Consider the following 26,577-nt stretch of genomic DNA (forward strand, 5'->3'; position numbering starts at 1 on the left):
GGGAAAGCTGACCCTAGCCCAACTTCAATATAGACCCAGAGACTGAAGAATTGTGGGCTCCAGCAACACCATTTTTGATATGCTAACGCTGAATGCCTGCAAACTGTGTTCTGTGCACGGAACACACTCCCTCCTCTGTTTTGTTTTGTTTTGTGTTTTTCCTTTTCTGGTGCAAGTTAGGGGGAAGGCACATAAAAGCTTTGGTTTCTGAGTGTGTTTCTAAAGTCTCCTCTGATTCTATTTAGTCATGGCAGGCTTCTTGGAGGAAGTGCTCAGAAAGAAAGATAAGGACTAAGTTGACTAATGAGGCTAGCATCTTAGCAAGAAGAGATTCCTAGGGCCACTTGCTATTCACACCCATGCCGCCACCCTTCCCTGCATCTGACCTTTGTTCCTCTACTAACCTCCTGCCGAGTGGAACCAGGTTTGACCACTTCCCCTTTTCGGTTCAGTGGCTGAACATGTTCCTGAAGTTCGTGATTCACAGCCTTCAGCCAAACTAGTTCTCCAGCTCCCTACGCTGGACTTGGGGACCTGCGGGCTGCATGTGGCTCGTTCTGGCTGTGAATTACCTTTGGAGGCGGTGGCCTGGCTCCGCCTCCGCTCCCGCCGCAGGTTCAAGTGTGGGTTCGAGCTAGGGCGCTGAGGCAACACCCCTAGCTCACACAGCGACCTGCTCCCTGCTCAGCCTGCCAGGCTGCTAGCCGCTGGGAGTAGGAGGGACCAGAACCTGGCGTTGCCGTGAGCGGTCCAGGCCAGAGTGTCCGGACTCTCACAGCGCTGACCTCCAGTCTCCAAGTTCACAGGCGTCCGAAGAGGAGTCGGCGCCAGCAGGAGGCAGGTGGCGCTGGGGCTCGCGCTGGGCGGCGCTCAGCGCGCTCGGCCCCGCCAGGGTTAAATCTTGCCGGCTCCCTGCTACCCGGCTGGCGGCCAGCTGCCTTCAGGGAGAGGCCAGAGCCACTGCCAGGGACCCGGAGGGGCGCCAACAGCGGGGGGCTGCACCCGCATCAACGCGCCCCCCTGTCCCCATCACTGCGTCTAGGAGGAGCAGAAAGTAGGGGCCCCGGGTGGGAAGCTCCTGCCAGTCCAGTGCCCCGGTGACTGGAGAGCCAGAGGGGCGGCGGGACACGGAGATGGCTGATGAGGTTGACTGGCTGGACCTGCCAGGCCGATGGACCTACGGAGTTGACCGCGGCGGGAGAGTCTTCTTCATCAAGTATGTTGTCTGTGGCGTTTCTTTCATTTTTTTTTTCTTTAAAGTTGTCCAACTTGAAAGGCGGCAAGGCTAGGGGCTGGGAGCTGGCTGCCGAGGGTGGGGGGAAGCGGGGCTGGAACAGCAGGCATGACTAATAAGTTTATCGGCATGCCAGTTTGAATGGGTCTCCCGCCTTTTCCTCAGTGGGTCAAAGTCCAGCACAGGCTCAGCATTCCCGCGGCTTGGAAGGGCAGGGCCAGGCTGGGCAGGTGCGGGCCTTCCCCCTCCTCCGCTCCCCAGTCACACAGGGGAATGGGGTCCTGAGTAGTCTGACTGGACCCAGGGCCCAGCCTACAGTTCCTTCCTTTCAGCTCCCACCAGTCTGCTGAAAGAGCCAGGCGTGTGTTCTTTCTTCTTTTCTTGCCACCCCCTCACCCCCCGTCCACCCCCACCCCTTTCCTAAGGGAAGACTTGGGCTAAGTGGTAACACACTAAGGCCAAGGGACCCTGCCTCTGCCACCCAGTTCCTGGAGTTTGCTCACCCCAGGACTCAGTGTTCCCAGGTCCACAGCGACTCTCTTTTCCTGCTTCTTTATGAGGCTGTGGTCACAGCGAAGAAGATGCCCACAGTACCTTCAGCATTCTTTAGAGAGAGGGAGGCTTTGGCGCTCTCAGTAATATATCAGCATTGTTACAATAATTTCATAAACCAAAATGGCTCTGGCATAATCTCATTATAACAGAGTAGCCCCGCCAGCACTATTTTGGCTCATTCCTACCATAGTCATCTTTGCCAAGGATGGACATTTCCCAGTAATATAGCAAGTCGACAAGCACAGCATGCTGAACTGTTACCCACACAGGATGAGTAGTCCCTTCCTCAAGATAGCCACTCGCAGAACATGAGAGCCGAAAAGACCTCGGATATACGCCCTCCTTTTCAGAGACTGAGAGTACTCATCTGAGATAAAGCCACTCGCTAATCGGAGTTCGGACTAAGCCCAGTACCTGCTGATTTTTAACGTACTGCCTTTCTTTGTACAAAACTGCCTTTGCAGGAGGCCAGGAAGCCTGTGGTTTCTCTTTGTTGTTTCTCAGTTTCCACATTCGCTGTAGGCCTTTCTTCTGTAATTATCATCACTATGATCATAATTGAGGTTGTAATTAGATTATCTTAGAATGGAACTCCACTAAAGTTCTGGACCTTGAGTAAGATTTGTAAATAGCAGAACTTCTCCAGTATTTAAACTGGAGTTTCTTTTTGGTCAGTGATTTGAAACTTTAGTGTCTATAAGAATCACTCAAGGAACTTATGAAAAAAGGTCGATCCTGACCGTACCTCTAAAGGTTTGGGTTCAGAAGATCTGGGGTGGAGCCTTAGAATCTGAATTTCCAAAAGTTCCTGTTATTTTGATGAATTGTTAATTTGACTCTTCTCATCTTTCTTCCCAATCTCTTGTTAGCCTTCTAGCTTCTTTTCTTTTTTCATTCCACAAACATTTATTGAATATACACTATTTGTCTGCCGCAAAGCTAGGCATTGGAGATTAAAAAAAAAAAAATAAGATACAGGTTTTTTTCCTTGAAAGGAGTAGGAAGGAAATGTAAATAAATATGTAGGAAATAATAAGATACGTTCTAGAGGTATTTGCATGATGTTCCAGGAAAACAAAGAAGAAAGAACTAATGTTCTCTGGAGAGTTGAGGAAGGACTTTCTTGGCGAGAAAACATTTGAGCTGCTTCTGGAGGAGAGAGACTAGAGTGAAAAGGGCCTTGAAGCAGAGGCCTGTGGGAGGAAGGGCACCGATGGGTGTCAGGGCACGGGTTATCTAGGACATGCCGAGGGGGTCAGCAGAGATGGAGTGGAAGCTGCAGAAGATGAGGCAGAACAAGTAGGAAGGGGGCATCTTTGGAGAGGCCTGTGTGGTGGGCTAAGGGGTCTGAACTTGATCCTATCTGTAAAGGGAAACCAAAAGAGATTTTAAACAGAGAATTGACATAGATCCTTCTAAAATAGAAGGATCCTCTGGCAGCTGCATGGGTAGAAGATGACTTGAGGGCTGAACGGAGGCAGGGGGAGAACTTGAGATGTGGAAGGTAGTTGGGAAGCGATTATAAAAGTCTAGAAAACAGCTAATGGGAACCTTAATTTCAGCGATGAGGACAGAGCAGAAGGGGAGGGAGAGATGGTAGACTTCTTTAGGAGTGAGATGGAGAGCATTGCCTGAATGTCGGTGAGGGGCGGAAAAAGGAAGAATTGAAGATAAATCTCAGAATGGTTAACTTCGGTTTGACAGAGATCAGCAGTATGGGAAGAGGAACAAATTTTAGAGAGGGTCAGTTTCTGTGGGGGAGATACAGAATTTCAGGTCCCTGTGGGACATTCAGGTGATGTCTAATAGGATAGAGTTTCAAGAGAAAGGCCTGGGCTGGAAAGAGTGTCCTGGGAGTCATCATGTAGAGGTGGAACCACCCAGAAGTATGTGAGGGAGAAGAAAGCGGGGTACCTAGGTAGCACCAGCATTGACAGAAAGGATAGAGGAAGAGCAGATGGAGAAGACCCAGGGGTCATAGAGGTAGACAACACAAGAGCCCGGGAAGGGTACTGCCCCAGAAGGCGAGAAAGAGGGCCGTTAGGAAGGAGGGAAGGGTCAAGCGAGCTTAATATTGGAAAGTGTCTACTGGATGGAGGAACTGAAGGGTGGGGGCTGGTCCTTTAATAACCTCTCAGAAAGTATTTTCCAGGGAGGGCTGGGAACAGAAACCAGGTTGCAGAGAATTGGTGAGTGGGAGGTCAGGAAGTGGGAACAACTAGAAGGGATTAGTTTCCAAGACAGATGTTTGGTCAATAAAAAGAGGAGCATGAGACAGGAGCTGGAAGGGCAGATGGCCCTGAGAGGGAGGAGGGGGCCGCTGCGAACGACATGAACAGGAATGGGGGCTAACGGGACAGACCTGACAGGGAGAAGGAAGTCGAAGATATCAGTCTTCGATGCTCAATAGAATAAGATTCTACAGAAGATGGGAGAGGATGGGCACTACAGCCCAGGCAGAGGGATTCGCCTCAGCGGAAGCAGGCCGCCTCTGCTCCAACACAGATGCAAGTACGAACGCATGGGTGGGAACATGGGTAAGTGTGAGGTGGTTGGGTGCATTGGGGACGCTCCTGCCTAATGCTTTCTATTTTTTCTTGAATTATGCGATGAGATTATCCACTGAGAAGGGGTGAGGGATGGGAAGGAGAGGCAGTCGTGAGATTTGAGGTTAGTGGAAAAACCTTAGATAGGGATCCCAAACCCCTGGGCTGTGGACTGGTACCGGACCGTGGCCCTTTAGGAACTGGGCTGCACAGCGGGAAGTGAGCAGCAGGCTAGTGAGTGAAGCTTCATCTGTATTTGCAGCCGCTCCCCAGCGCCAGCATCACCGCCTCAGCTCCACCTCAGAGCATCAGGCAGTAGATTCTTGCAGGAGCACCGGTCTCTGGTGCCGAAAAGGTTGGGAACCGCTCTGCCTTAGAACATTTTGCAAATGGCAACTGACTGGGCCCCTGAAGAAGATTCTGTGGGGTGTGTAGGGCCCAGCCAAGCTTAGAGACTGTGGATTTGCAGTGACATCAATCTTTCCACAGTTTCCCCATCAGCCCATCCTGGAGTGGAGATAGCCTGTGTCTGCATTGTTCTGGGCCAGGGGCTGACAGCAGGAGAGCAGCAGAAGGCAGAGGGGACAAGGAAGTTGCGAGCGTGGTGGGGCTGTGCCCACCCTGTTGATCCTGTGATTAGCCTTGATGTCTAGGCAGGGCTGAGACGGACATGAAGGCTGAGGGTGCCAACTGATCGTGAGGAAGAGAGGAGTCAAGGGCTGGAAAGTCTCAGGGCGGCTGGAGAGGAGCTATGAGAATGAATTTCCCCCCACGCTTACAATTCAGCTCTGGCTGGATTTCCCCTTCCTCAGCCTCCTCTCCCACTGCCTCCCAGGACCAAAGCCCAGCCCAGAGCTCATCTCTGATGGTGCAATTGGCTCCAGAGTCCTGGGGGCACCGGAACAGTGACTTTGTTTCTTCTCTCCTGTCCTAATCAGAGGGGTGGGTCGCTGGGAAATCTCTTCCTGCAGCAGGTGTCCAAACTTAGTAGAAAAATTAGTGGGATCAAAAGAAAGCCTATGTCCACACAAAGACTTGGACATGAATGTTCATAGGTGCTTTATTTGTAATGGCCCCAAACTGGAAACAGCCCCAGTGTCCACCAATGGGCGAGTGGATGGACACACCGTGATATACTTACAATGGAATGAACTATTAACACATGCTACCACGTGGAAGGAAGGAAGGAGGGAGGGAGGAAGAGAGGGAGTAAAGGAAGGAAAGATGGAGGAAGAGAGGAAAGGAGGGAGGGAGGGAGGGAGTGAAGGAATCAGACAAAGAAGTCTGCCTTCTATAATTCACTTATAGAAAACTCTAGAAACTCTAGAAAATGCGAACTAATCGACAGTAGCGGGAAGCAGGTTAGTTGTTAGTTGATAGCAAGAGATGGCAGAGGGCAGGGAGAGAGGAATTACAAAAGGGCATAGAGGGAATTTGGGGGGATTTATATTTTGATTTTTGTGGTAGTTTCACAGGTATACATATGTTAGAATTTTAAATTGTACATTTTAAATATGTGCAGTTTATTGTATTTCTTGCTTCAATAAAAATGTAGTGGAGCTTTTCTGAGTGGAGTTTGTTATATTAATTCAAGTATTAATTATACCTTAAAAGCATTGGGTGGAGTCCTGTCCTGAGCCCCAGGCCACCCCTCAACCCCACCCTAAGCCTGGATGATACAGGTGACCCGAGATTCCTCTCCTTCAAGTACATGGATTGGCCGAAAAGGTCAGGTGCTTCATTCTGGATCACACCTGGCTCTGGAAAAATCATGTCACTTGGTTGATACGGGCTGAGAAATGTCAATGGGCTCATCTGCCATCAGAGCCAGAGTTCAGAGGATCTGTACTGCTTGGGAGCCCACCTTGCTGGGAGTTGGATATTAGAAAAAGCTCGGGGTTTAGGGGTACGGGTCTGGGTCTGAATCCTGGCTTCATCACTTACTGATCTAGGCCAGTTGCTTCATCTCTCTGAACCTCAGATTCATCATCTGTAAAACTCTTAATGTAAAAGAATGTTGTGAATGAAACTACATAGCACTATAGACACCTAAGGACTGTCGGTTCACCCAGCGTCCTTCTTTCTCATCCATTGAGAAGCTGCCACTTAAGGACCTTCCTTGTTCTTCCCATGTGACTTCACCTTAGTGAAGTTCTCAGGCTGTTCCTCTTCCTCGACTTCGTCCGAACTAGCGCGCCCTCCTCCTCCTCCGAGGTGGTGTAACACGCTCTGTGCACATCTGTAATAGAGACTATTTCCTAGCACATCGTAGTGCAACTCTTTTTTATTTGATTTTTTAAAATTGAAGAACGGTTGACATACAACATTTTATTACTCAACTACCTTTTTTTTTCTTCTCTTTAATTTTCCCCACCCCCAACACACAATAATAATACTGGGTCACACACACACACACACACACACACACACACTTCCACCCCTGACCCATGGATGTTGCCGTTTCCCCTTAAGAACTGGATCTCTGAAGGTGGGGTGTCTCCTCCCACACACTTGCGGCATGCAGCCGGGACCCGGAGCACCTGGGGGGCCTGGCACGCCTGGGGTATGGCACACCCAGGGTATGGTCCGTGGTTCCACCTGGGGCGTGAACCCAGGACCTTCTACGTGTAAAGCAGACGTGCTAACCGTTACACTATGGAGCCACCCCCCACAACTATCTTTTTGTGTGGCTGTTTCCCCAAAGGGTTATAAAATCTTTGAGGTCGGGTATCAGATATTATTTCTCTGAGTCCTCAGAATCTGCTTAGTAAATGCTCTGTGAATGTGAATGAATGAATGAATGAATGAACGACAACGTGGATGCTCCCGTCTCACGTGTGTGGGATCGAACAATAGGTGCCGATGGGAATTTGGAGATGGGTGTCCTGCTCAGGGAGGCCTCTCTTGTACCTGACACCTTTCAATTGATCTTCTATAGTGATGAAGAAAAGTCAACCAGGTGGGTGCACCCTGGGACAGAATCACCCATCCAGAGTGGACACTGCTCCAGTCCAGGTAAGGAGCTCGTCTGTCCCTGCCTTTGCCATCGAAGAGGAAGCTGTGCCTTAAGGTGGCAGTAGGACTTTGTTTCTGACTTTTCCTTTCCCCATGGATGGACTCAGTTGAGCTTACGCCCGCCATCTGAAGGATAGTGCAGGAGGATGATGCTCACCCTCAGCTCTTTCCAAACCTCCAGCTCTATAATTAGTACCTGGGACTAAGGTGCTAATCTTTGAGGACAAAGAATTCACTTCTCTCTCATCCCCTGCCCTGGTAGAAATCTCCTCCAACTCGAGATCTCCTGAACTGGGCAGAATCCCAGTCCCCTTTATACCACGATGCAAATGTTCTCTCTCTCTGTGCTGCCCAATATGAGTTGTGTGGCCATGGGTAGCTACTGGGCAATTGGAATGTGATTAGCTTGATGAATTGAATTTTAAATTTTAATTGTTAAATTTAAAAAGACCCACATGACTAGTAGGAATTCCTTGTTGGGGGAAAATGAAAGAAAAGGAGGCAGGGCCAACACTGATTGCTTACGATGAAGAAGGCTCCATTGCTGGCCCTCAGGGAACTCCCCGCCCACAGGGAACCCACAGGGAAAGGTGGGATGTGTACGGGCAAGATTTCAGTCTAGATTAAAGATGTGGAGACGCCAAAAATCAGAAGTCCTGGGGCACTTTGAGTAAACAGTCTGTTGTCCTCTCCAGGACGCCACCACAGACCCATCCCCACTGACCTTCTGGCCCTTTACCTGACCGCAGAGCAGGCGTGTGGTTCCAGAAGTCTGGGTCACTTGTGGGGCGTGGTCAGCACTGCTGGACACTGGGTTAAGGTGTTGAATTGCCCAGGCTCCAGGCTAGAATCATTGTATTTTTAGAGCTGGAAGGGATGTCAGGGATTCTGAAGTCTTAGTCTTTGATTTTAAAGGTAGGAAATTGAGAAGTGAAGAGGAAGTCCTTGGCTCAAGGCCACTTAGCTAGCTAACAAGTAAAACGGTGTCTGGGTTAAATGCATAAGGTCTAAGGGCAGAGAGACCTGAGCTCGCATCTTGGCTCTACTTTCTATTAGTGTGGCCTTGAGCAAGTGGAAGGACTCGGCTTCTTCATCTGTAGAATGGGGAGAGGATCATGAACCTCAAAATGTGTAGCTCAAAAGGGGTACAGGAGAGAGTCACTGTTGGTGGAGGTGACTGCTGATTTTATGGTCACTGTCGTGTTTCTGAAGGAAAGTGAGGCCTCTGGACCCTAAGGCAGGGCTGTTTTCTTCAGCATTTCAGCCGTTCACAGTCTGAGTCCGTTCATCTCATCATGACCTTAGGTAGGACTGGAAGATGAATAAAAGCCTGTGAGCCAATTCTTTCATTTTTGGCTGCAGCCAATTGGTCATCCAAGACTGGGAAGGGGTTAAGATGCCCCTGAAGCTTCCTGGGAGGGCAGCTGTCTCAGCGGGCACTCCGCCTGGACAAGAATATAAGAACGCTTGGTGTTGCCCAGGCAGAGAGGGCAGTGTGGAGGGAAGTTGCTGGAAAAGGCAGGGGACATAGTCCATGCTGGCCTCTTTCCCAGGCACACCACAGTAGCAGGATTTTTTACGGTTCTGACCCAATGGGGATCCCTCTACTTTGGGAGGTTGCCAACCCACACCCTTCTGAATGGGAACGTCCTCCCACAGGGACAGAGGGGAACAAGCAGCATTTATAGAACAGCACACAGGAAAGAATGCTGGCTTTGCAGGCAGCAGACCAGACTCACATCCCGGCTCAGACGCTTCCTGTGTGACCTTAAGCAAGTTGATTAACCTCTCTGGGCCTCAGTTCCTTATCTGTAAAAATGTTTGGCCTGAGGCCTATTATATAATGTTGCTGTGCAGATTAAATGCACTAGAGGCAGTGAGATGTGTAGCTCGGAGGAAGGAAGAACTCACTAAGTGGTAGCTGGTGTTATTATTCCTATGGACCAAGTCCTGAGAGGGGAGGTAGGCCCGCTGGCTGCCCTGCTGTGTTGAAGCAGCAGCATCACCATCAGCAGCAACTATATAAATAGACCCTTGATAAATAGGGGTGAGTAAAATGAATAAATAAAAACTGGGTTTGCCACTATAGAACCTAACTGATAACATGGCTGGACAGATTCAGACCAATGGTAAATAGTTATATTTTATAAAACCTCATACACAAGGTGGGCATTTGGACTGACCGGAAAGGAGACACTGATTGTCAAGAGGACCTGCACCTGTTTTCCAATATGTTAGCTGGTGAGGTCTTGCACCCCAAAATGAATGATCTTCCCCAGGGTCCTGTCAGTCCCCAACTCCAACAGTGGATTCCCTCAGAGTTTCTCAAAAGACTTCTCTACCCCTGTATGGGGTGGAGGAATCCTGTTTGCTGGGGAGACAGGACACTTCCAGGGGAGCTGTTCTGGGAGGGTGGGCAGGATGAGGCGAGAACCAACGAGGCGCTCTAAGGAGTTGGAGGCGCTAGCCTCCAGAGCTGTCCGGCGGTGCCGTCGCCCACCGGTGGGACCTGCTCAGGCACTTCTGGGCCAAGGTCAGCTTCCTCAGCTATTCAGTCCTCACTTGGCAGGTCTGCGATTCTCTGCTATTTCCATGGATAATTTTTTTCAGAGATGCTATTAAAAATTTGTTTAAGACTCTATTGTCTTGGGACTGATTTCCTTAGTCCTTGATGTCTTGTTTACTGCAGCAGACTCTGGAGGTAATAACACGGGCCTGGGGCTTAATTACCTGTGAGGCCTGGGGCATGGGACCCACCCTTGGCTCCATGTTCTGCTGCTGTGATGTAAGGGGGCTGTGGGATGATCCTGAGGACCCTTCCAGGGGCACCATCTATGTGTTCACTGCTATATCCTCAGGGCTGGCCCAGGGTGGATGCTCGATAAAAGTTTGTTGACTGAACGAGTGAATTCTCCTGTGGGGTGAGATGATTCATTAGGTCACTCCGCTGCTCATCGATGGGAGATGTCTCATTCACTGCTATCTCTCCTAATATTTGCTGGAAACCTAGACTGGTAAGAATAATGGACAAAAAATGGTGAAATGGTTGGTTCGAACACTGCTGGCCGATCTGTGAAGTTTCCTAGTTCTCCCAGCTCCCATCCCTCCTGAGTGCAGATCGAGCTTGTGGGGCTGAGAAGGAAGAGAGGGTGATTTTGTGATTTTGCTTCCTCATAGATTTGCCCAAGGGCTGGGAGATGGATTCCACCCAGGAAGGAGCTGTATATTTCATCAAGTGAGTAAGATGGACTTTCCTTCTGGTCTCCCTGGTTAGTTCTGCTTTTATGTTTGTCACTGATGCCTCCTTGAGAGAGGAGAAGGTTCAAGGGTCCGGTTTTTCACTGATGGCCTTACCGGGGTTTCTGAACGGCCAGGAAGTGTTAAGGTTTCTGAGTGAGCTGCAGATAAAGTTGGGTGTGTGTGTGTGTGTGTAAGGTGTGTGTCTCTCTGTATGTGTTTATATTGGCCATTGTTAATTGTGGGAAGCTTTCGAAGGTGGGGTGGGGTGGGTGGAGCATCGGGCTCGGCTCTACAGGTGGGAAGGAGATGGCTACCAAAGTAGAGGAGGGAGGCTCAACTAGACACACAGGACAAGGTTCAGAGGAAGGAAACGGAGCACTGGGTGCCATGAGAAACAGGAAGCGAGCCAGTTGGAGGGGAGGTGTGAGCGGGGTGCACAAACAGGCAGGTTAGGTGGTGACAAGGCTGCCTCCATCACTTTTGCTCTTCTGGATGGGACATTGTGATTCTGGGGGTGGCAGGTATGTGTCCGGTGGTCTGTTTTTCTCTAGGGGGTTGGTTAGGCCCCTTTGTGGGCTCAGTATCTCATGCTCTCAGTAGCCGACGCGCCACCCTGCATGTGAACGTAGGAGCAGCAATTTGGGCTGGGACGGTCCACATCTACCCAATCGGACTCACTTCCCTCTGCCTTGGCCTGGGTCTCTCCATCTCCCAGCCAGGCTGGGTCCTGGCTTCATTCCTATGGGTGAGGCTCGGCGTGCTCAGGCCTGTGGGCCTCCCCGCCTGGTCTGGCCTCAAGAGTCTGCAGAGCTGATAGAGAGGGCGGCTGCCCAGAGGGAGCCCTCGCCCAGCCAGGGGAGGGGGAGCCCTCCTCTCCTTCCCCTCCCTTTCTTCTTTGAAATCTTCATTCATCTATATGACAAGAGGTCACCTTTCCATTCCCACCTCAAGACCAGCCAGTACTTTCATCAGTTTGGCTGTTAACTATATTCTTAAACCAAAAACATTTGACAAATTATCTGTTTTAGAAATTGTTCTGATATCACATAGCTGTTATAGCCTGAGTTTTCCCTGAAATTGAACCCGAATCCTTATTGCTTCAGTTAGGACATTTTTCCTTTGCTCCTTGCAGATACCATCTTATCATTCCTTTAAGTACATGCGGTTCTCGAGATCACTGGTTAAGCACTTTAACATGTATCGCCCCTCCTTGTCAGTCAGTAAAAACTTACCACCTACTACGGTCCGGCCCTGTCCACTTTCCTTACTTCATCTTCCATAGCTGGACAGCTATGGCGATTTCCATTTTTCTTTTTTTCCATCATGGCAAGTTCGTTCCTACCCCAGGGCCTTTGCATTTGCTGTTCTTTCTGCCTGGGAGCACTTTCCTCTTATTTTTGCACATCTGGCTTCAACTTATCATTTAGCTCAAGTGTCATCTTCTCAGAGAGACCTTTCCTGACCACCCCTCTGAAGATCCCCCTCACTCCTCCTTAGTCCCTCTTACTTTTCTTCATAGCACCTACCACTGCCTGGTTTTTTGTTTATGTATTTATTTACTTATTTATTACTGGTGTTCTCCTACTGCCATGTCAACCCAGAGAGCCGATTCTGGCTACTTTATATTCTACTGTATCCCATAACCTTCCTGGCACATGAGAGGAACCCAATATCTGCTAAAATGAATGAATAATGAATGAAAACTGTTGGGAGATAAACCACAGAGGCATAATTAACTCCTGCTTTGGCTACCAGCCTGGAGCATTCTCCCGAGCTCCCCCAATTCCGCACATCCAGTCCCGAACTCATCGCCCTCCCATCGCCAATACCTGTTCCATCTTTGACAGAGGTGCCAACAAAGCACCTCAGAGATAGCCTCGAGCCCCTCCTCCTAAATATCTCTCAACCCATCCACTTCTCATCACCCCATGGCCACCACCTGAGTTCATGCCCACATGGGCTCTCACCTGGATCACTCCAGTAGCTTTCCAACCCATCTTCCTGCCTCCAGGCCACAATGCTGCAAGAATGTTTTTTCTACAATGCAAATTTGGTCATATTATTCTCCATTAAGAATCTTTCATGCTTCCGGTCAGTTATAGGATAAACTCAGGCACTTGAAAGGGCTTCATAATATGGCTTCTGCCTTCCTTCTCTAGCATCGCCTCTCACATTCTCCAGTTTGCCAGACCAAACTGCTGTGGTTCCCTCAACACTCACCTTCCTGCCATGATTCCTAGCCTTTGCAAGTGCTAATCCCTTCTCTAACATGGCTGGTGTCCACCTGTGAACACTTGCTCTTCCTTCAAGACTCTGTTCATTATATCACTTCTTCAGAGAAGCCCACCTGTATTGTAATTGCTCGTTTACACATTGTCATTTTCCCGAGATCAGTGGTTCATAAACTTGGGTTTGCATCAAAATCACCTGGAGAGCTTGTTCAAACAGATTGCTTGGCCCCACCCCTTGAGTTTCTGATTCAGAGAGTCTAAGAATTTGCATTTCATAACAGGTTCGCAGGTTATGCTGATGCTACTTGTCCGCAGACCACACTTAAAGAACCACTAGTCTAGATCGAAAACTTATCAAAGGCAGGGGTGAACACAGGGTGGCCGTAAAGTCTAAAAATAGATGATGGTATTCATTATGTATTGTAACAAAATGTCAACACGCCATCTATTATGCATTTGTGTCTGTTCCCAGACTTAGTGGCCATTCCACACATCGGGAGCAGCCTTGGACACTCTAAGAACTGAGCGTTTTATTATGTGATTTCATTCAATCCTCACAACAGCTTTATGAGGGCGATGCTATCATCCTTCTCTGAGCAAGTAAACTGAGACTTTGAAAATAACTTGTTCAGTGTCACAAAACTTGTAGAAATCAAAACTGGGATCCAGCCCCATGTCTGCCTGATTTCACAGACTGTGCTCTTAACATAATGCCATGGCTGCCTCTGGCATTTCCGGTGCCTGGTTCGGACGGGAAGGTGCTCAATAAAGTAGAGAAAAAAAAGCAAAGGGTTAAAGTGTGGGTAAAATCCACACTGCAAGCCTTATGCATGTACCACATAAATCCACAAGAGGGCATCAAAGCACACGTGATCCGTCCAACTAAAGCTTTGAAGAATTGGCTCAGATTCACTCCTCGGGCTGATAGGGCCATCTTGACCATCCTCTGCCATATTTCAGTCGCTATGGGTCTGGTAGATTTCTTTCAAAGCTGAAACATCTATCCACTCTTTATTTTCTCTGGCCCCTGACTCCTCCCCCTGCTTCCTGCTGAAGCAGCCAGCTGTGGAGCTTGCCAGTTCTGTCTCCAGTAGGTGCCTCTCTCTTTCTCTAAGTCTGGCAGGGAGGGAGAAGTGGCAGGGTTGCTTTCTGCAGAGCCACATCCCTGCTGACCCTTATGCCCAATCTGGGCTCCTGCTGCTCCTCCCACGTGGTTGCGTAGTCCCCATGGGCCATGCCAGCCTGGCCTGGCACCTCCTCCAGCCCAGGGGGCCCCACCCAGCCACCGTCACGTCTTCCTTGTTCTGGTCTGAACACTTCCTCCAAGAAGGTGTCAGAATGGGCAGTCACTCCAGCAGTGCCTTTGGCTGGTCCATGAGCTGGTTTGCTCAGTGCTGCACTAGGGGCTGCGGGAGGTTGGAATGCAGAAGCCCAGGGCTCTCTGTCCCCAGGTGCTTGTTGGCTGGGTCCCTGCGAGTGATCAATATACATCTTTGACCTGTGGGACCCTAGAGGGAGCAGTGCCCTGGAGAGTGCAGTGGAGCTGCCAGGGGGAGGACGGGACGTAGGAGAGAGGTCACGGGGCAGCAGATCTGGTAATTAGTGCCCCGACTAGCTCTGCCCTCGGAAAGGCAAATGACACCCTGAACAGTAAGGAATGAGACAGGTGAGGAGAAAAGATAGTGAGGGGTACAGGGCTGAGGGGAGAGAAGCCCCACCTACAGATGAGGGAAACCGAGGCTCGGCAGTGTGGGACTTATTCAAAGTGCTTCCGCTGGTGAGGGAGGGAGTTGGAGTTTGGACTCAGGTAGGGCCTCACAGACAATTCATCATGTGGGGCTCCCTTTCCTGCTCCCCAGTTGGTTCATTCTGGGAGGAAGGGAGACCCCCGTGGACATGGCCTGAGTGAGGAATGGGGAGGACATGTTTAAGGGACAAAAAGTCTATTGAAAAAAAAAAAAGTCCATTGCGTCAGCGGCCACTGAGACCGTGTGGTGACACCGGAAGGCGGGAGGCCCTGGCGTTTAGAGAACTCGGGCCGTGGAATCTGGAGTGGAGAAGGACAGGACCACAAAGTCGCTTTCTTGGGAACCCTCCTCCCCCACCTGCCTCCTTACAGCCACCTGAGCCACTCGGAAAAGTTGGATGAGTCGTGTTTCTCTGCCGGCAGAAAACAAAGAGAATTCAGACTTGGCGAAGGGACTCTATTTCCTCTGCTCCACCTTACCAATCTCGTTGGAACTCTAAGACCCTCTTGCTACAAAATCTCCCCCACCTGCATCCCCAGAACCAGGGCACTGCCCCCCATAGCAGTCTTCCTTTGGCCTCTCAGGCCCCCAAAGCCACCCAGATCTCCCAGAGGCATCGACATGTCTGGCTCAAACCTCTCAGTGGATCCATGGGGCTCGTCTGTCGCCCTTGCCCTCTGTCTGCCAGAGAGGAAACCCTCCCAGCAGGCCCATCTGTCTGTCTCCTGTCTTTTCCAGCTGCCTAAGGATTCTGTGGGATGGGGTCTTGGGTCCATGTCTCTTTTTCCACTCTTCCTGTCCCCTCCCGGATGCTGTAATCTCTGGTTCCAACCCTGCTTTGCTCCATTGGCTCCTCAAGGCCAGAGACCCCTCCCCCCCAGAGCCCTTCATCTTTGTCTGGCTGGAAGCCAGCTCTCCCCCTGCCTGTCTGGGGTCACCTTGCCAAGTCCTGGAGAGCCAGAGCAGGTGGGTTGGGCTCAGTCGGTCCTGCCTGGCACTGGGCCTGCACCTAGGACTTTTCTGCCCCTTCAGCTGAGTGGCCTTCCCATAGCTGATGTGCTCAGCATCTCATCTGGGCTGGGGAGAGTTCTGGAGGGGACCGATGGCTCTCGCTCCCCATCACAGCTGCAGGCAGGTGCGTGCTGCTCTAGCCTGAGATTTGCAGCCCCTGCTTGGCCTGCTCTGAGGCGTGAGAGGTGGCCCTTCCATACCTTTTTCGGGTGTGGGAGCGTGGTTTGGAGTTTGGATCCGATCTCCTTAATAAACCTTGTACCTCATTTTCCAAACAGGGCTCCTCCTGGACCAAAGCAAAGTCTTTTTAAAGATAAGGCTTCATTGGTAAAAGTGATGCTTATACTCAGATCACACTAAAAGACACCCACGGAGAAGGGTAAATAGTTGTATTTGAGTGAAGAGAGCTTAATTTAAAATATACGTTGTTCTAATAAATATTCAAAAAAGAGAGACTAATCATGTGGGTGGGTCCTTGCAGATGCTCTTCCTCTAGCCCCTGCTTCATGAAGTCTCTCCGTATTCATTAGTGACCCCAGGAGCGCATCTGGTTTGCACTGCAGCTTCTGGGTCTCAGGGGTGAGCTGGCCTGGAGACGCAGGAGGGAATACTCCTTTTTCTTTCCATCTTTCTGATCCTGGTTATGAAACTCATTGTTTCAACTGCACTTACCCATTGTTACAGAGACTCTATGATTTTTCCAGGATGCACAGAAATGTGAAGAGGAGGAAACCAAGCGAGGGAGGGAGGGAGGAGAGAGAGAGAGAGAGAGAGAGAGAGAGAGAGAGAGAGAGAAAGAGACAGAGAGAGAGAGAGAGAGACAGAGAGAGACAGAGAGAGAGAGAGATCTCTTAATGGCCTGGGCTTATCTACAGCAGAAACAGGGCTGCAATCCTATTGTCTGAAGCCCTTCCTTCTGCCTCTGACTCTTGATAATGCAAAACACAGACAGATATCCCCTGGCTTGGCCAGTATCCTTGCCCAAGGTCATTGGAAACTAACTTGGGCTGAGGACCTAGGAGGTCCTAGCATCTTGTAACAAACTACAACCAGCTCTGAATGTTATTTCTTTAAATTCATTGTGCTGGGGTGGGGGTGGGGAATGGAAAGGCACTAGGGCCCTGGCCGAGCCCTGTTGATATCCAGAGGCGTGCCCATCTCTTGGGTGGACAGCCACAGAGGTGAAAGTCCACTATAGTCAGGCCAGACCTCTGGGCAGCTTCTGACACCACATACTCTGGTGGGAGAACTGAAAACTCAGTTGGTGGCCCAGATCCCCTTTGGGGGGCAGCCTTGTCCCGGTGCTGGAAGGCCAGGAGGGCTGTGTGGGAGTATTCCATCCTCTCTGGGACAGGCAGCATGGGTGGTTAGCAGCTTGTCGCTGGTGTGGATGGAGTTAAACCTTTCCGGGGACTATTTACTCCTGATCTTAAGTGACAGCTTGGGGAGGGAGAGTCACGTGGCCCTGAAATCCCCTTGGGAGCCCACGGAGCATGCCCAGCTGCTTCTGCTTGGGAAAGATGCTGGATCCTGCAGTCACCACAACAGCATCCTCTGCCCGCGCCAGGGACCTGCCAGCCAGAGAGATGACTGATTAGAGCAGATCAGATCCAGAGCCCCGCTCTTCAGAACGGGGCCCCCTGTGGGGCTGGGAAGGAGGACCCAGCTGGCCTGAGCTGGGGGAGGGGTGTCTTGGGGCCCGGAGAGTTATAGCTTTTCGGCAAGGGGCTCACACCTCAGAAGCCGGTGAGTCTGTATTGATGCATGTATAGACGAGGTGGGAGGGGGGAAGTTGGGCTCTGGTCAGGGCTGACAGCCACCTGCGGTGCGAGTCTGGGCTGCTGGCACTGCGGTGCCGCTGCCTTCCCCATCCCTCATTCTTGGCAGCGTTACTTGGGGATCATGGATGCTGAGAATGCTAATTATAGCCCTTTATATGCCCCCTGCCTCCAGAATCCCCAGGAAGGGCTGATGTGGTTTGATATATTACACTTGAATTGCACCTCCCAGGTGAGGCCAGCTTTGGGGCTGCTACCTCCCTAGGGTCCAGCTAGGCCCCCCAGCCTGGCTAGAGCAAAGAAGCCAGCCCCACCCTGCCTCTAATGCTGCCAGAAGGAATGCGGCCAGCAGGAAGGAAAGATGGAGGGGGTTGCTGGGGTCAGGTTCAGGTCAGCCCCAGGGACTCACCTGCCTCAGTGTGGGGCGGGGTCAGGGTGTATGTCTTTTATGGATCAGAAGTTGGGGTTTAGAGCTGCTGAGGCTCTTGGACTCCTAGCGTGCATCTGATCTCTGGGGTCTCAGATAAAGTGGGGAGCACCTGAATGAGCTGGAGCCTGGTGCATGGGCATGGAAGTATGAGGGGGCAGGGTTATTATGGTGAGGCCAGGGTGCAGCTGGCTAAGAGCCTTGGGCTTCCGTGTGTGAGGTTCTGGGCAAAGGAGCGAGGTTGGGGAGCTGGCAGAGAGGGTGGGGGCAAGGCTATGAATGGACAGGAAAGGCAGAGGAAGAAGAGGCTACCCAAGATGCTCTTTTTGACCACAGGCAAGCCAGGGAAGGGGAGAGAGGGGAGAGCCAGCCCTGGGGCACAGGGGCAGGGAGGCTGTGCTGCAGGGCGGAAGGTGGCGGGGGAGGATGGGGTCAGAGTCAGAGTCAGAGGGGGTAGTGTCCTTTAGGGCTTGGCAGCTCCCCTCCCTCTCCCGCCCAGTCCTTGTAGACCCCTCGCCCTCAATCTGGCAGTTTGGGCCGTGGGCTCCACTGAGGGTCTTGTGCGCATGGGCAGGAGCCCTGGCTGGCCTGTCTCTGCTGGAGCCTGTGGTTCAGATGGCTGCAGTGGCATCGCAGGCACCTTCCCCAAACCTTGGCTTCCAGACACCCCCTTGAGGAGCATTGGCTTCCACCTCAGAGCAGCCGCATTTTAGCTTGGGCAGGAGATGGGCAGGCCCTGTCGGTGGAGAGGAGGTGGGAGGGAGGTCCCACGGAGACGCGGGCGGGAGGCTCCAGCCATCTTCAGGTGGGGGCGGCAGGAGGGCCGAGGGCGCTGCCTGGCACCGCTCTGAGCTTTCCTGCGGGGAAACAAGCGGCTCTGTGTCTCCTCACTGCGGCGTGCTGGGCTGCAGATAGAAATTATTAAAAGCCTTTGGTTTTCCAACCAGTGCGAGGTGATAAATGTGTTAGCCTGGAGTGTAATTAATCCTGGGGCGGCTGCACAGGCTCAAGACAATGGGGGCTTTTTTTTTGGCTTGGTCGTCTTTTTTTCTTCTTCACAGGAAGGTGACAGTGCAGGACGCATTACACAGATAATTACTTTTAACGTGTCTGCCTGGATTATTGAGTTGGATTCTTCCTGCTCTGTGTAAATGAAGTAATTATCTAGGAAGTCAGTGAGCCAGGCAGCCAGCCCTATCTCCCAGGCCGACATCATGGCCAGGCCCAGCCTATATCTTTGGGCTCTGAGGAGGGAGCTGGTGGAACCCGGGGGCACTGGACTGGGAGAAGCTGCGCTGAGAGCAGGCCCAGCCCAGGGTGCAGAAGCACGGCACGGTGACAGCCAGTGCTGGTCACCTTCAGCCTCTTTGAGCCCATTTCCTCTCAGTCTTCCTCCTTGGCCTGTTGTGAGGTTTCCTGAGGCTATTGGCACTGAGCATGGGGAACCCCCAGAGGATGGTTAGGAGGAAGAAGGTGGAAGTTGGGCTGCAGTGGCGGGAGTGAGTCCTGGTTTCTAGGGGTTTTGTGTGGGGTCAGAGCTGTGGTCCGAGATGGTCTGGAAGCCAGTGCATCAGTGGGATGACTTTGGCAGGCCAGTCTCCGACCAATTAAAAAATATTTAGAGAGGAAAGAACATACTTTGGGAAACATTTAGAATAAATGAGGAGCAGAGAGGAAGAGAGGCTGAGGGTAGAGTGAGTGGGACCCTTTCCTTGGCAATCACTCAGTCTACGCAGGCTCTCGCTCAGGACCACACCTCCAGATGCCCCTCAGAGACTGTCTAGTCCAGCCTCCCTCCCAGCCCAGATGAGCCGTCTGCAGCCTCCCTGAGGGGAGCACCAGCCTCTCATGGATAATTCCAGCGACGGGGAACTCATCACCTCATCAGCCAGCCCGCTCCATAGTTAGAGCATTCTTTTATGTTGAATCAAAATCTGCCTGCTGCTAAGTGTCCGGCCTTTGATTCTGATTCTTTGAAGCAGCACAGAGCGAGCAAGTCAGCTCTCTTTCCCATGGTGATAAAGATGGTTTTCTTCATATTAAAATAGCTTATAATAGTGTGTGGGCATAATGTATTTTATGTAACTGTATTTGTATTGAACATTTAGGTTGTTACCCTTATTTCCTTTTACAAATAACACAACATGAACATTTTGTGCATAAGTTTTTTCTGTATTTTGGATTATTTCCTCATAATAAATTCCAAGATATAGAATTAATGTGATGAAGGGTATATACCTTAAAAATTATTATTCTGTAAGTATAAAAGTAATACATAGTCATTAAAAATGTAGAAAACATATAAAAATCAAAATTACCCATAATTGTCTTGGAGATTCGGTATATAATTTTGATGTTTTGGTATATATATGTTTTTATGAATTCCTACACAGACATGTGACTATATTTATCAAAATACACATATATCCTGTTAAAATTTTGGAACAAGCGAATATTCTGTCACTTAAATAGAAGCATTTTTCCATGTCCTTAAATATTCTTTTACAACATCACTTTTAAGTGACTGCCTAGTATTTCGTTATATACCTATTCTGTTTATTTGTTTAATTGGCCCCCTATGTTAAACTAGGTGTTTCCAGTCTTTCATTTTTGTAAAAAATGCTACAATGAACATATAAATATTTGAATCTTTACACATATCAATGACTTCTTTTCTTAGGTTACATTTCTAGAAGTGGAATTTCTATGTTTTTAAATATTTTACATATTTTGCCAAATTCCTTGTTAGAAAGTACTAATTGACATTCCCAGCAGCTGTGTATGAGAATGCATTCTGTTGCATGAACATCGGCATTGAATATTATAACTTTTTATATTGTTTTAATTCACTGACTCTTCATTGTTTTAATGCATTTGGTCAGTAGTTAGTGTTAAAATTTTAAAGAGGTTTATAAGTATAAATAGTCCATTTGTTGTCATTCATTTGTTTGCGTGTTTGGCTTCTCTTTAAAGGCAGTTCAGCACAGTTATCAAGATCTCAGTTATGGGATCAAATTTGGGTTGAATCTGGGTTCTGCCACTTACAATGACTTAATCTCTCTGTGCCTTAGTTTCTCCATCTGTAAAATGAAGATAACAATGTTACCTGTCCCACAGAATTCTTGTGAGGATAAATGAGGTCATATATGTAAGAAGTAGATTCACACCAGGCAGAGTAAGTGATAAATGTGTTTGTCCTTATTATCCTATTGCTGTTGATCTGCATGAGAAACATAGATATCTGAAGACTGTATCATGATCTTCCTCTGTCCAAACCTCCAAGTCTCTTTGTTGGATGCTCAGTGCCCTTGTTCCTCTAGTGATCTCCACTCCCCTTCTCAAGCTTTCCCCACACCCACCAGCACAGAGCACGATGTGGTGGTCACCCCTTCCCCCATGACCCACGATCCCCTGGATTGTCACACTTCTGAGGACTTCTTCTGGCAGGTGGGTAAAGGGAGTTAGGCTCCTCTAGTGTCTTCTGACTAACAGGATGCTCCACTGGGGTCCCCTCCTCCGGTCGCTCACCGCCCTCACATACCGTCATGTGCACATGCTTTCTTCCCGCCCCCACTTCCACCCCTGACCTATGGATGTTGCCATTTCTCCTTAAGAACTGGATCCCCCAACTGGATCTCTGAAGGCGGGGCCTCTCCTCCCACACCCTCAGAGGCATGCACCCGGGGCCTGGTGCCCCTGGCGCGTTCTGAGGGCCCGGCGCACCCGAGGTATGGTCAGTGGCTCCACCTGGGGTGCGAACCCAGGACCTTCCGCGTGTAAAGCAGACGTGCTAGCCACTACACTATGGAGCCACACCTGCACATGCTTTCTTGATTCTTCCTTGTCAAATCTACCCAGTGTTCCTCATCTCCGTGAGCCCTCTTTGCACTTTCCAAAGTAGCACTAGCTGACAGGATAAACTGATTCTGGTCCATGTGTTAATGAGAAAATTGGCGCACTGCCTGCCAGAGTTGTGGAAAGAATGCCTATCTTGAATTTGAAGACGTGGCCCAAATTAGCAGCCATATGATTTGTAGCAAGTCACTTAATCTCTGAGTTTTCGTTTCCTGGTCTGAAAAATGGGGTTAGTATCACCACCCACCTATCTAGTTGACAGCTAGATAAGTAATAAATATGCATGTGCTTTCTAAACTGCAAATAATTTCACAAAAGTCGTCTATTATTAGATGTGGATTTTTGAACAAGGTCTATCAGAAGGCAATGCTTTAACTCAAAGGTCAGACAGGTGCAGAGGTGAGTTAGTAGGAAATGTTTAAGGCAAATGATATTCAGAGTGACTGTCAACCCCCTCAGGCCACTTAGTTTTGGGAAAGGGTTGGTCCTTACTGTGTGAATTAAAGAAATCGGGGTCAATGCTGATCTGATAAACATACATGGATATCGGGGCTTTACTCCTGTAGGGCCCAGGACCCCTCTCCAGGGGAGAGGTGAGGGCTCTCCTTAGCTCTGACATCACCAGCCTGGCTCATCAATACCTAAGAACTTGAGTCTATTATTGCAGGTGCCAATTTGCTTTTAATTAGCCTAATTCTTGCAATTAGTATGTTAAATTCAACCTGGCCACTGGTGGCCAGGTCATTTTTCTGATTTTGCTTGGTTCCTGGGTCCTCATTAGCATCACTGGGCTGTCCAGAGACTGTAGGCAAACCTGTTGCCTCACCTGAAACTTCTGCTGCCCAGCTAGGGAATTGAAAAGGTCGTAGAGGGTCAGGAAAACTTGCTTCTGGTGGGCGGGACGTGGGGCAGGAGTGTATTGATGGACGTATCATTAGACTTGTTAGAATCACCAGTGAGGTCTAGAACCCAGGTTCCCTCCTCCTAACCTAATGTTCTTCCGCTTCTGAGCCTCAGTTTCACTGTTTCTAAAATGTGGGTAATAATTCCTGCCCTGCCCGCATCACTGAGGTTCAAATGTGTTAATGCAGAAAGTGAGTGTGAATGTGAAGCAATGCAACACGAAATGGCTCTATCACATCGAAGGTGAAAGCTCTGTAGAGTTATGCAAATGATCCCAGTGTCTCGGCTACTAGTTCCTGGGCCCTTGTCCTTATTAGTCATTTCTCATGCTGTTTGGTAAGTCCTGATTCCCACTGTCTTCTCATTTGCCCACACTGCCCCAAACCATGGGTGATTTGAGAGCATTAGCATATAGTATGTGCTTAATAAATGTTGGCTGGTTATATGAAGCTTTGAATAGGAGGGAGTTTGGCCCAAAGAATAGACGTGAGGACGCACTCATGAGAAAGCCTTTGATGGCAGTGGTGGAGGACATTTATTTCTTTTCCTGCTCAGCCTTGACCCTCCCTCCACAAGACTGGGCTGCTTCAAGGCAAGAGAGATGGTTCTCTTTGCCTTGGTCTTTGTGATGTTTCGCACAGAGCCAGGCACACAATAGTTGTCTGATAACTGCTTTTTGAATGGATGAATGAGTGGATGAATGAGACAGGGTAATGTGGTTGAGAGCACATGGACATGAGAGTCAGATGAATAGGACTTGGAATCCCCGCCACACTACTTTCTTTTGGCAATATTTACTACATGCTCATTAGGTACCAGGTAGTGCTAGGTTGCAAAAGTGAATTTTTAAATTCTAGTAAGTAAGCAAACGTGTGAGCAAATGATTGTCTCGTGTATGATAGAGACATATGCTACGCATGTTGGTGGGCAAGACAAGAGTGATAGAATCTCCTGGGAGAGCCGGAAGAGGGTTCCCCAAAGAAGGGAGCATGAGCCGGGCCCCATCGGCTTGGGAAAGTCACTAAGTTTCTTTGGGTCTCAGTTTCCTAAGGTGTCATATGAAGAGACTAAAACCTTCACAGAGGTGAGGATGAAATAACATAGTATGAACAAAACACCCGGCACTAAATAATCTTTTAATAAAGGGGAAAAATGTTTCCTTGAAGGAAGGCCAGACTGGTGGGGGAGGGGCAGGAGCCAAGAGTCCAAGGAATTTCAGAAGCCGATCCATACGACTTCATCTTAGCTCTGCTAATTAGTACCCACGTGATCTTGAACAACTGCCTTAACTTCCCAAAATCTGTTGCTATATCTGCAAAGTGGGGATAATAAGTTTGTTGTGTGGATCAATGGAGAGGCTTCACACAAGGTACCTAGAACATGCTTGGCACATGGTAATTACTGTCCTAGAAGATATCAGCTCTTCTTCGTTATTATTACCAACATGCGTCATGGAGAGACTATATTGCATACAGACACACACATGTGGCATGCATGTTGAATCCCAGATATAGTCAGAAAGGGAGGAGGGTGAAGGGGGCTCAGGGTTAAGCTGAGTGACAGCCAATTGCTGCTCAGCTGCTGAGAAAACTTCCCTGAGGGAAAGTGACGGGAACTCTGTTGAAAAGGTTCAGCGATCAAATGGGAAGTCTGCTTGTGGCGCATGCCCAGACTGGGGAAGTTTGCCTCATGGGAAGCTAAGAGGTGGCCCCCTGACAGCAGCAACTCCATTCCCTCAGGCACGTAGGCCCCCGGTCCAGGCTAGTCCCACCCTGGCAACATCCCGGCCGCTCTGTCGCCTGGCTGGTCCCCTGACCTTCCTAAGCAAGGCAGCCTGGCGGCCATGCTGGGTTGCCATGGTAACTGGCAGCCTCCCAGCTGGGTTGCCAGGGTAACCAGTTAGCTGGTATTGGGGGAGGGGTGGTGAACTGGGGGGAATCAGCCTCAAAAGAGGCAGAGAAGGACAAGGGCGGGAAGAAGAGGAAGAGGAACCCTAGATGCCCCCAGCACAGCCCTCTCCTCTCACCCTCACAGGACTGGGAAAGCCAGAGAAAGGCAGGTAGGAAAGGATGCTGTGTTGTTTCCACCACGCGTGTGTATGCGTGTGTGCGTGTGTGCGTGTGTGTGTGTGTGTGTGTGTGTTGTGAGTAGTCTTGGCCAATGCAGGACACTGGAAAGATTTGACAGGGTGGTGCAGGAGTTCTTGTGGGCAATGACAAAAGCAGCCTGGTCCAGAGGGGAAGCCATGGACGGTCCAAACCTAGGACTCAGCCCTGATCCTCTGCCCCTCTTTGAGCTCTGGTTTCCTCATCTGTAAGATGGAGGTGCTAATATGGACGTCCAGGGACAGCGTTTGGGACAGCGCCTGGCACTGTCAGTGGCGGTTCCCTCCTCACCTCTCATGCTGATTTTCTATTCGGCGGATGCTTTCCAGCTTGTGAACAGCTCGTATTGGAGAAGCACACACTGGTCCAAGCCCCGCCCTGTGGCAGAGGATGGGGGTGGGAGGGTTGGAAAACGAGAAACCAGAGATGTGGCTCTCGCCCTCAAGGATTTTACCATCCAAATCTGCCGTCTATACAGGTGGGAACATCTATAAGAAAACGTTCAAAGTAAGATATAATTGAATTTTTTTACTGCAGCCCGTAGGAATAAATTTTTCATCATAACCCAGCAAACACATGTGTGTTACCTATACTCCAAGCTTCCTGTTACATTTGAAATTAGTCTGCTCTATTTTGTTTTTAAAAAAAGGTAGCCTTGACCCTTTAGCTCAGTTGCACACCTGCCGGTGGAGTCACTGCCTTCAGTTTGAAAAACATTGAGAAAAAATGCAAACTTAAGCTCCTCAGGTGTGTGTAGGACCTCAGGCTTCTCTCGCATTCTATGTATAACTTACCTGGTTGGATCCACACAACTCTAATCCATGAGGTAACTGAGGCTCAGAGGTCACAGAAGTTGCCCAGGGTTACAGATTAGAGGTCACTCCATTTGCCCAAGGTCGTAGACCAAGGCCTGAAGGGGGCTCTCTGCTGCTCAGGTTCACGACTCAGCACCCCTACGTGAGCTGGATCTGTTGCCCAGTTCTTTTCTCGCTGCGAGATGGACTGAAGGGTTCTCATAGAAGAAGAAACTGGAATCTAAAGATCCAAATGGCCCTGCCCTGGCCACCGTGGATTCATGTGCCGGGAGCCGAGCCCAGAACTCGGTGCCTCTTGTCCGTTGTTGCAGGGATGGGAGAGGCTGGGTGCTGGGGAGAGCCGTCAGAGGTGAGGCTGGGCCCCACGTGGTCTGGGTGTTCCCTGTTTGTCAGGGGAGTAGGTCTAGGAAGGGAAGGGGAGTGTGGGCAGCATGCCACTGAGTTGGGCTGAGTACCACTGCCAGGAAAGAAAGAGTTTGCATCAGGGTCCTGGGGCCTGCCTAAATGCCTCAGGCTTCTGGGAGATCTTCTGACGGGAAAGCCTTAAGCCAGTCCCCAGAGAAGCTAGTTTTTAATTGTCTATCTCCTGTTTGACAACGGAAATGATAGTCCATCAGCAGGGGGCTTGCGGACTTGACTACAGTGTAGGTTCAGCTGGGGGAGAGCTTAGCGCCAGGTGGTGAGATGAGGCGTGGCTGGAGGGGGAGGGGTGCTAGTGGCTCTGGAACACCCAGGAAGAATGCTGACCCTATAAATATTTACCGGGATAAATTAAAGATAAGGCCTGGAATAAGAATTGGGAGCAAGAGGAGGAATTCATACGCTCGATTCCATTTTCAACTGCTATGAAAATTTAGCCCGTTTCTCCAGTTCTCAGAACTGGTGCCCATTCCCAAAGGACTTTGCCCTTTGCAAACAGAAGAATGGGCAAGCAATGGGGTGTTTATAGCTGAGAGGCATTTCCTTCCCGTTTGGGTGTATTCCCTGCTCAGAGTTTACAGGGCCCCTACTGCACACGAGGCTGCCCAACCTGCCATGCGCTACATGTGGCCCTGGGGAGGAGGTGGCATAGACAGTGGGATGGTGCTTCAAGCCCAGCTGTGTCTTAGTCTCT

General features: G+C 49.9%; 1 protein-coding gene across 8 annotated transcripts in view; it reads left to right on the forward strand.

The window, feature by feature from the left end:
- The first annotated feature begins 493 nt into the window (after positions 1–493).
- PLEKHA6 (pleckstrin homology domain containing A6) overlaps positions 494–26,577 on the forward strand; it is a 134,802-nt gene continuing 108,718 nt past the window's right edge. For 4 of the 8 annotated variants that reach the window (XM_039881817.1, XM_039881822.1, XM_039881823.1 and 1 more), the window contains exons 1-3: positions 495–1,216; positions 7,274–7,350; positions 10,528–10,585. In XM_039881817.1, coding sequence (XP_039737751.1) covers positions 1,141–1,216; positions 7,274–7,350; positions 10,528–10,585 — 211 coding nt within the window. In that variant the 5' untranslated portion in view covers positions 495–1,140. Of the gene's footprint in view, positions 1,217–7,273; positions 7,351–10,527; positions 10,586–26,577 lie in introns of all 8 variants that reach the window. The other 4 variants (XM_039881818.1, XM_039881821.1, XM_039881819.1 and 1 more) reach the window with 3 other exon arrangements.

This window comes from Pteropus medius, unplaced genomic scaffold (assembly GCF_902729225.1).
Source record: "Pteropus medius unplaced genomic scaffold, Ma_sr-lr_union100, whole genome shotgun sequence".
Classification (NCBI taxonomy): Eukaryota; Metazoa; Chordata; class Mammalia; order Chiroptera; family Pteropodidae; genus Pteropus; species Pteropus medius.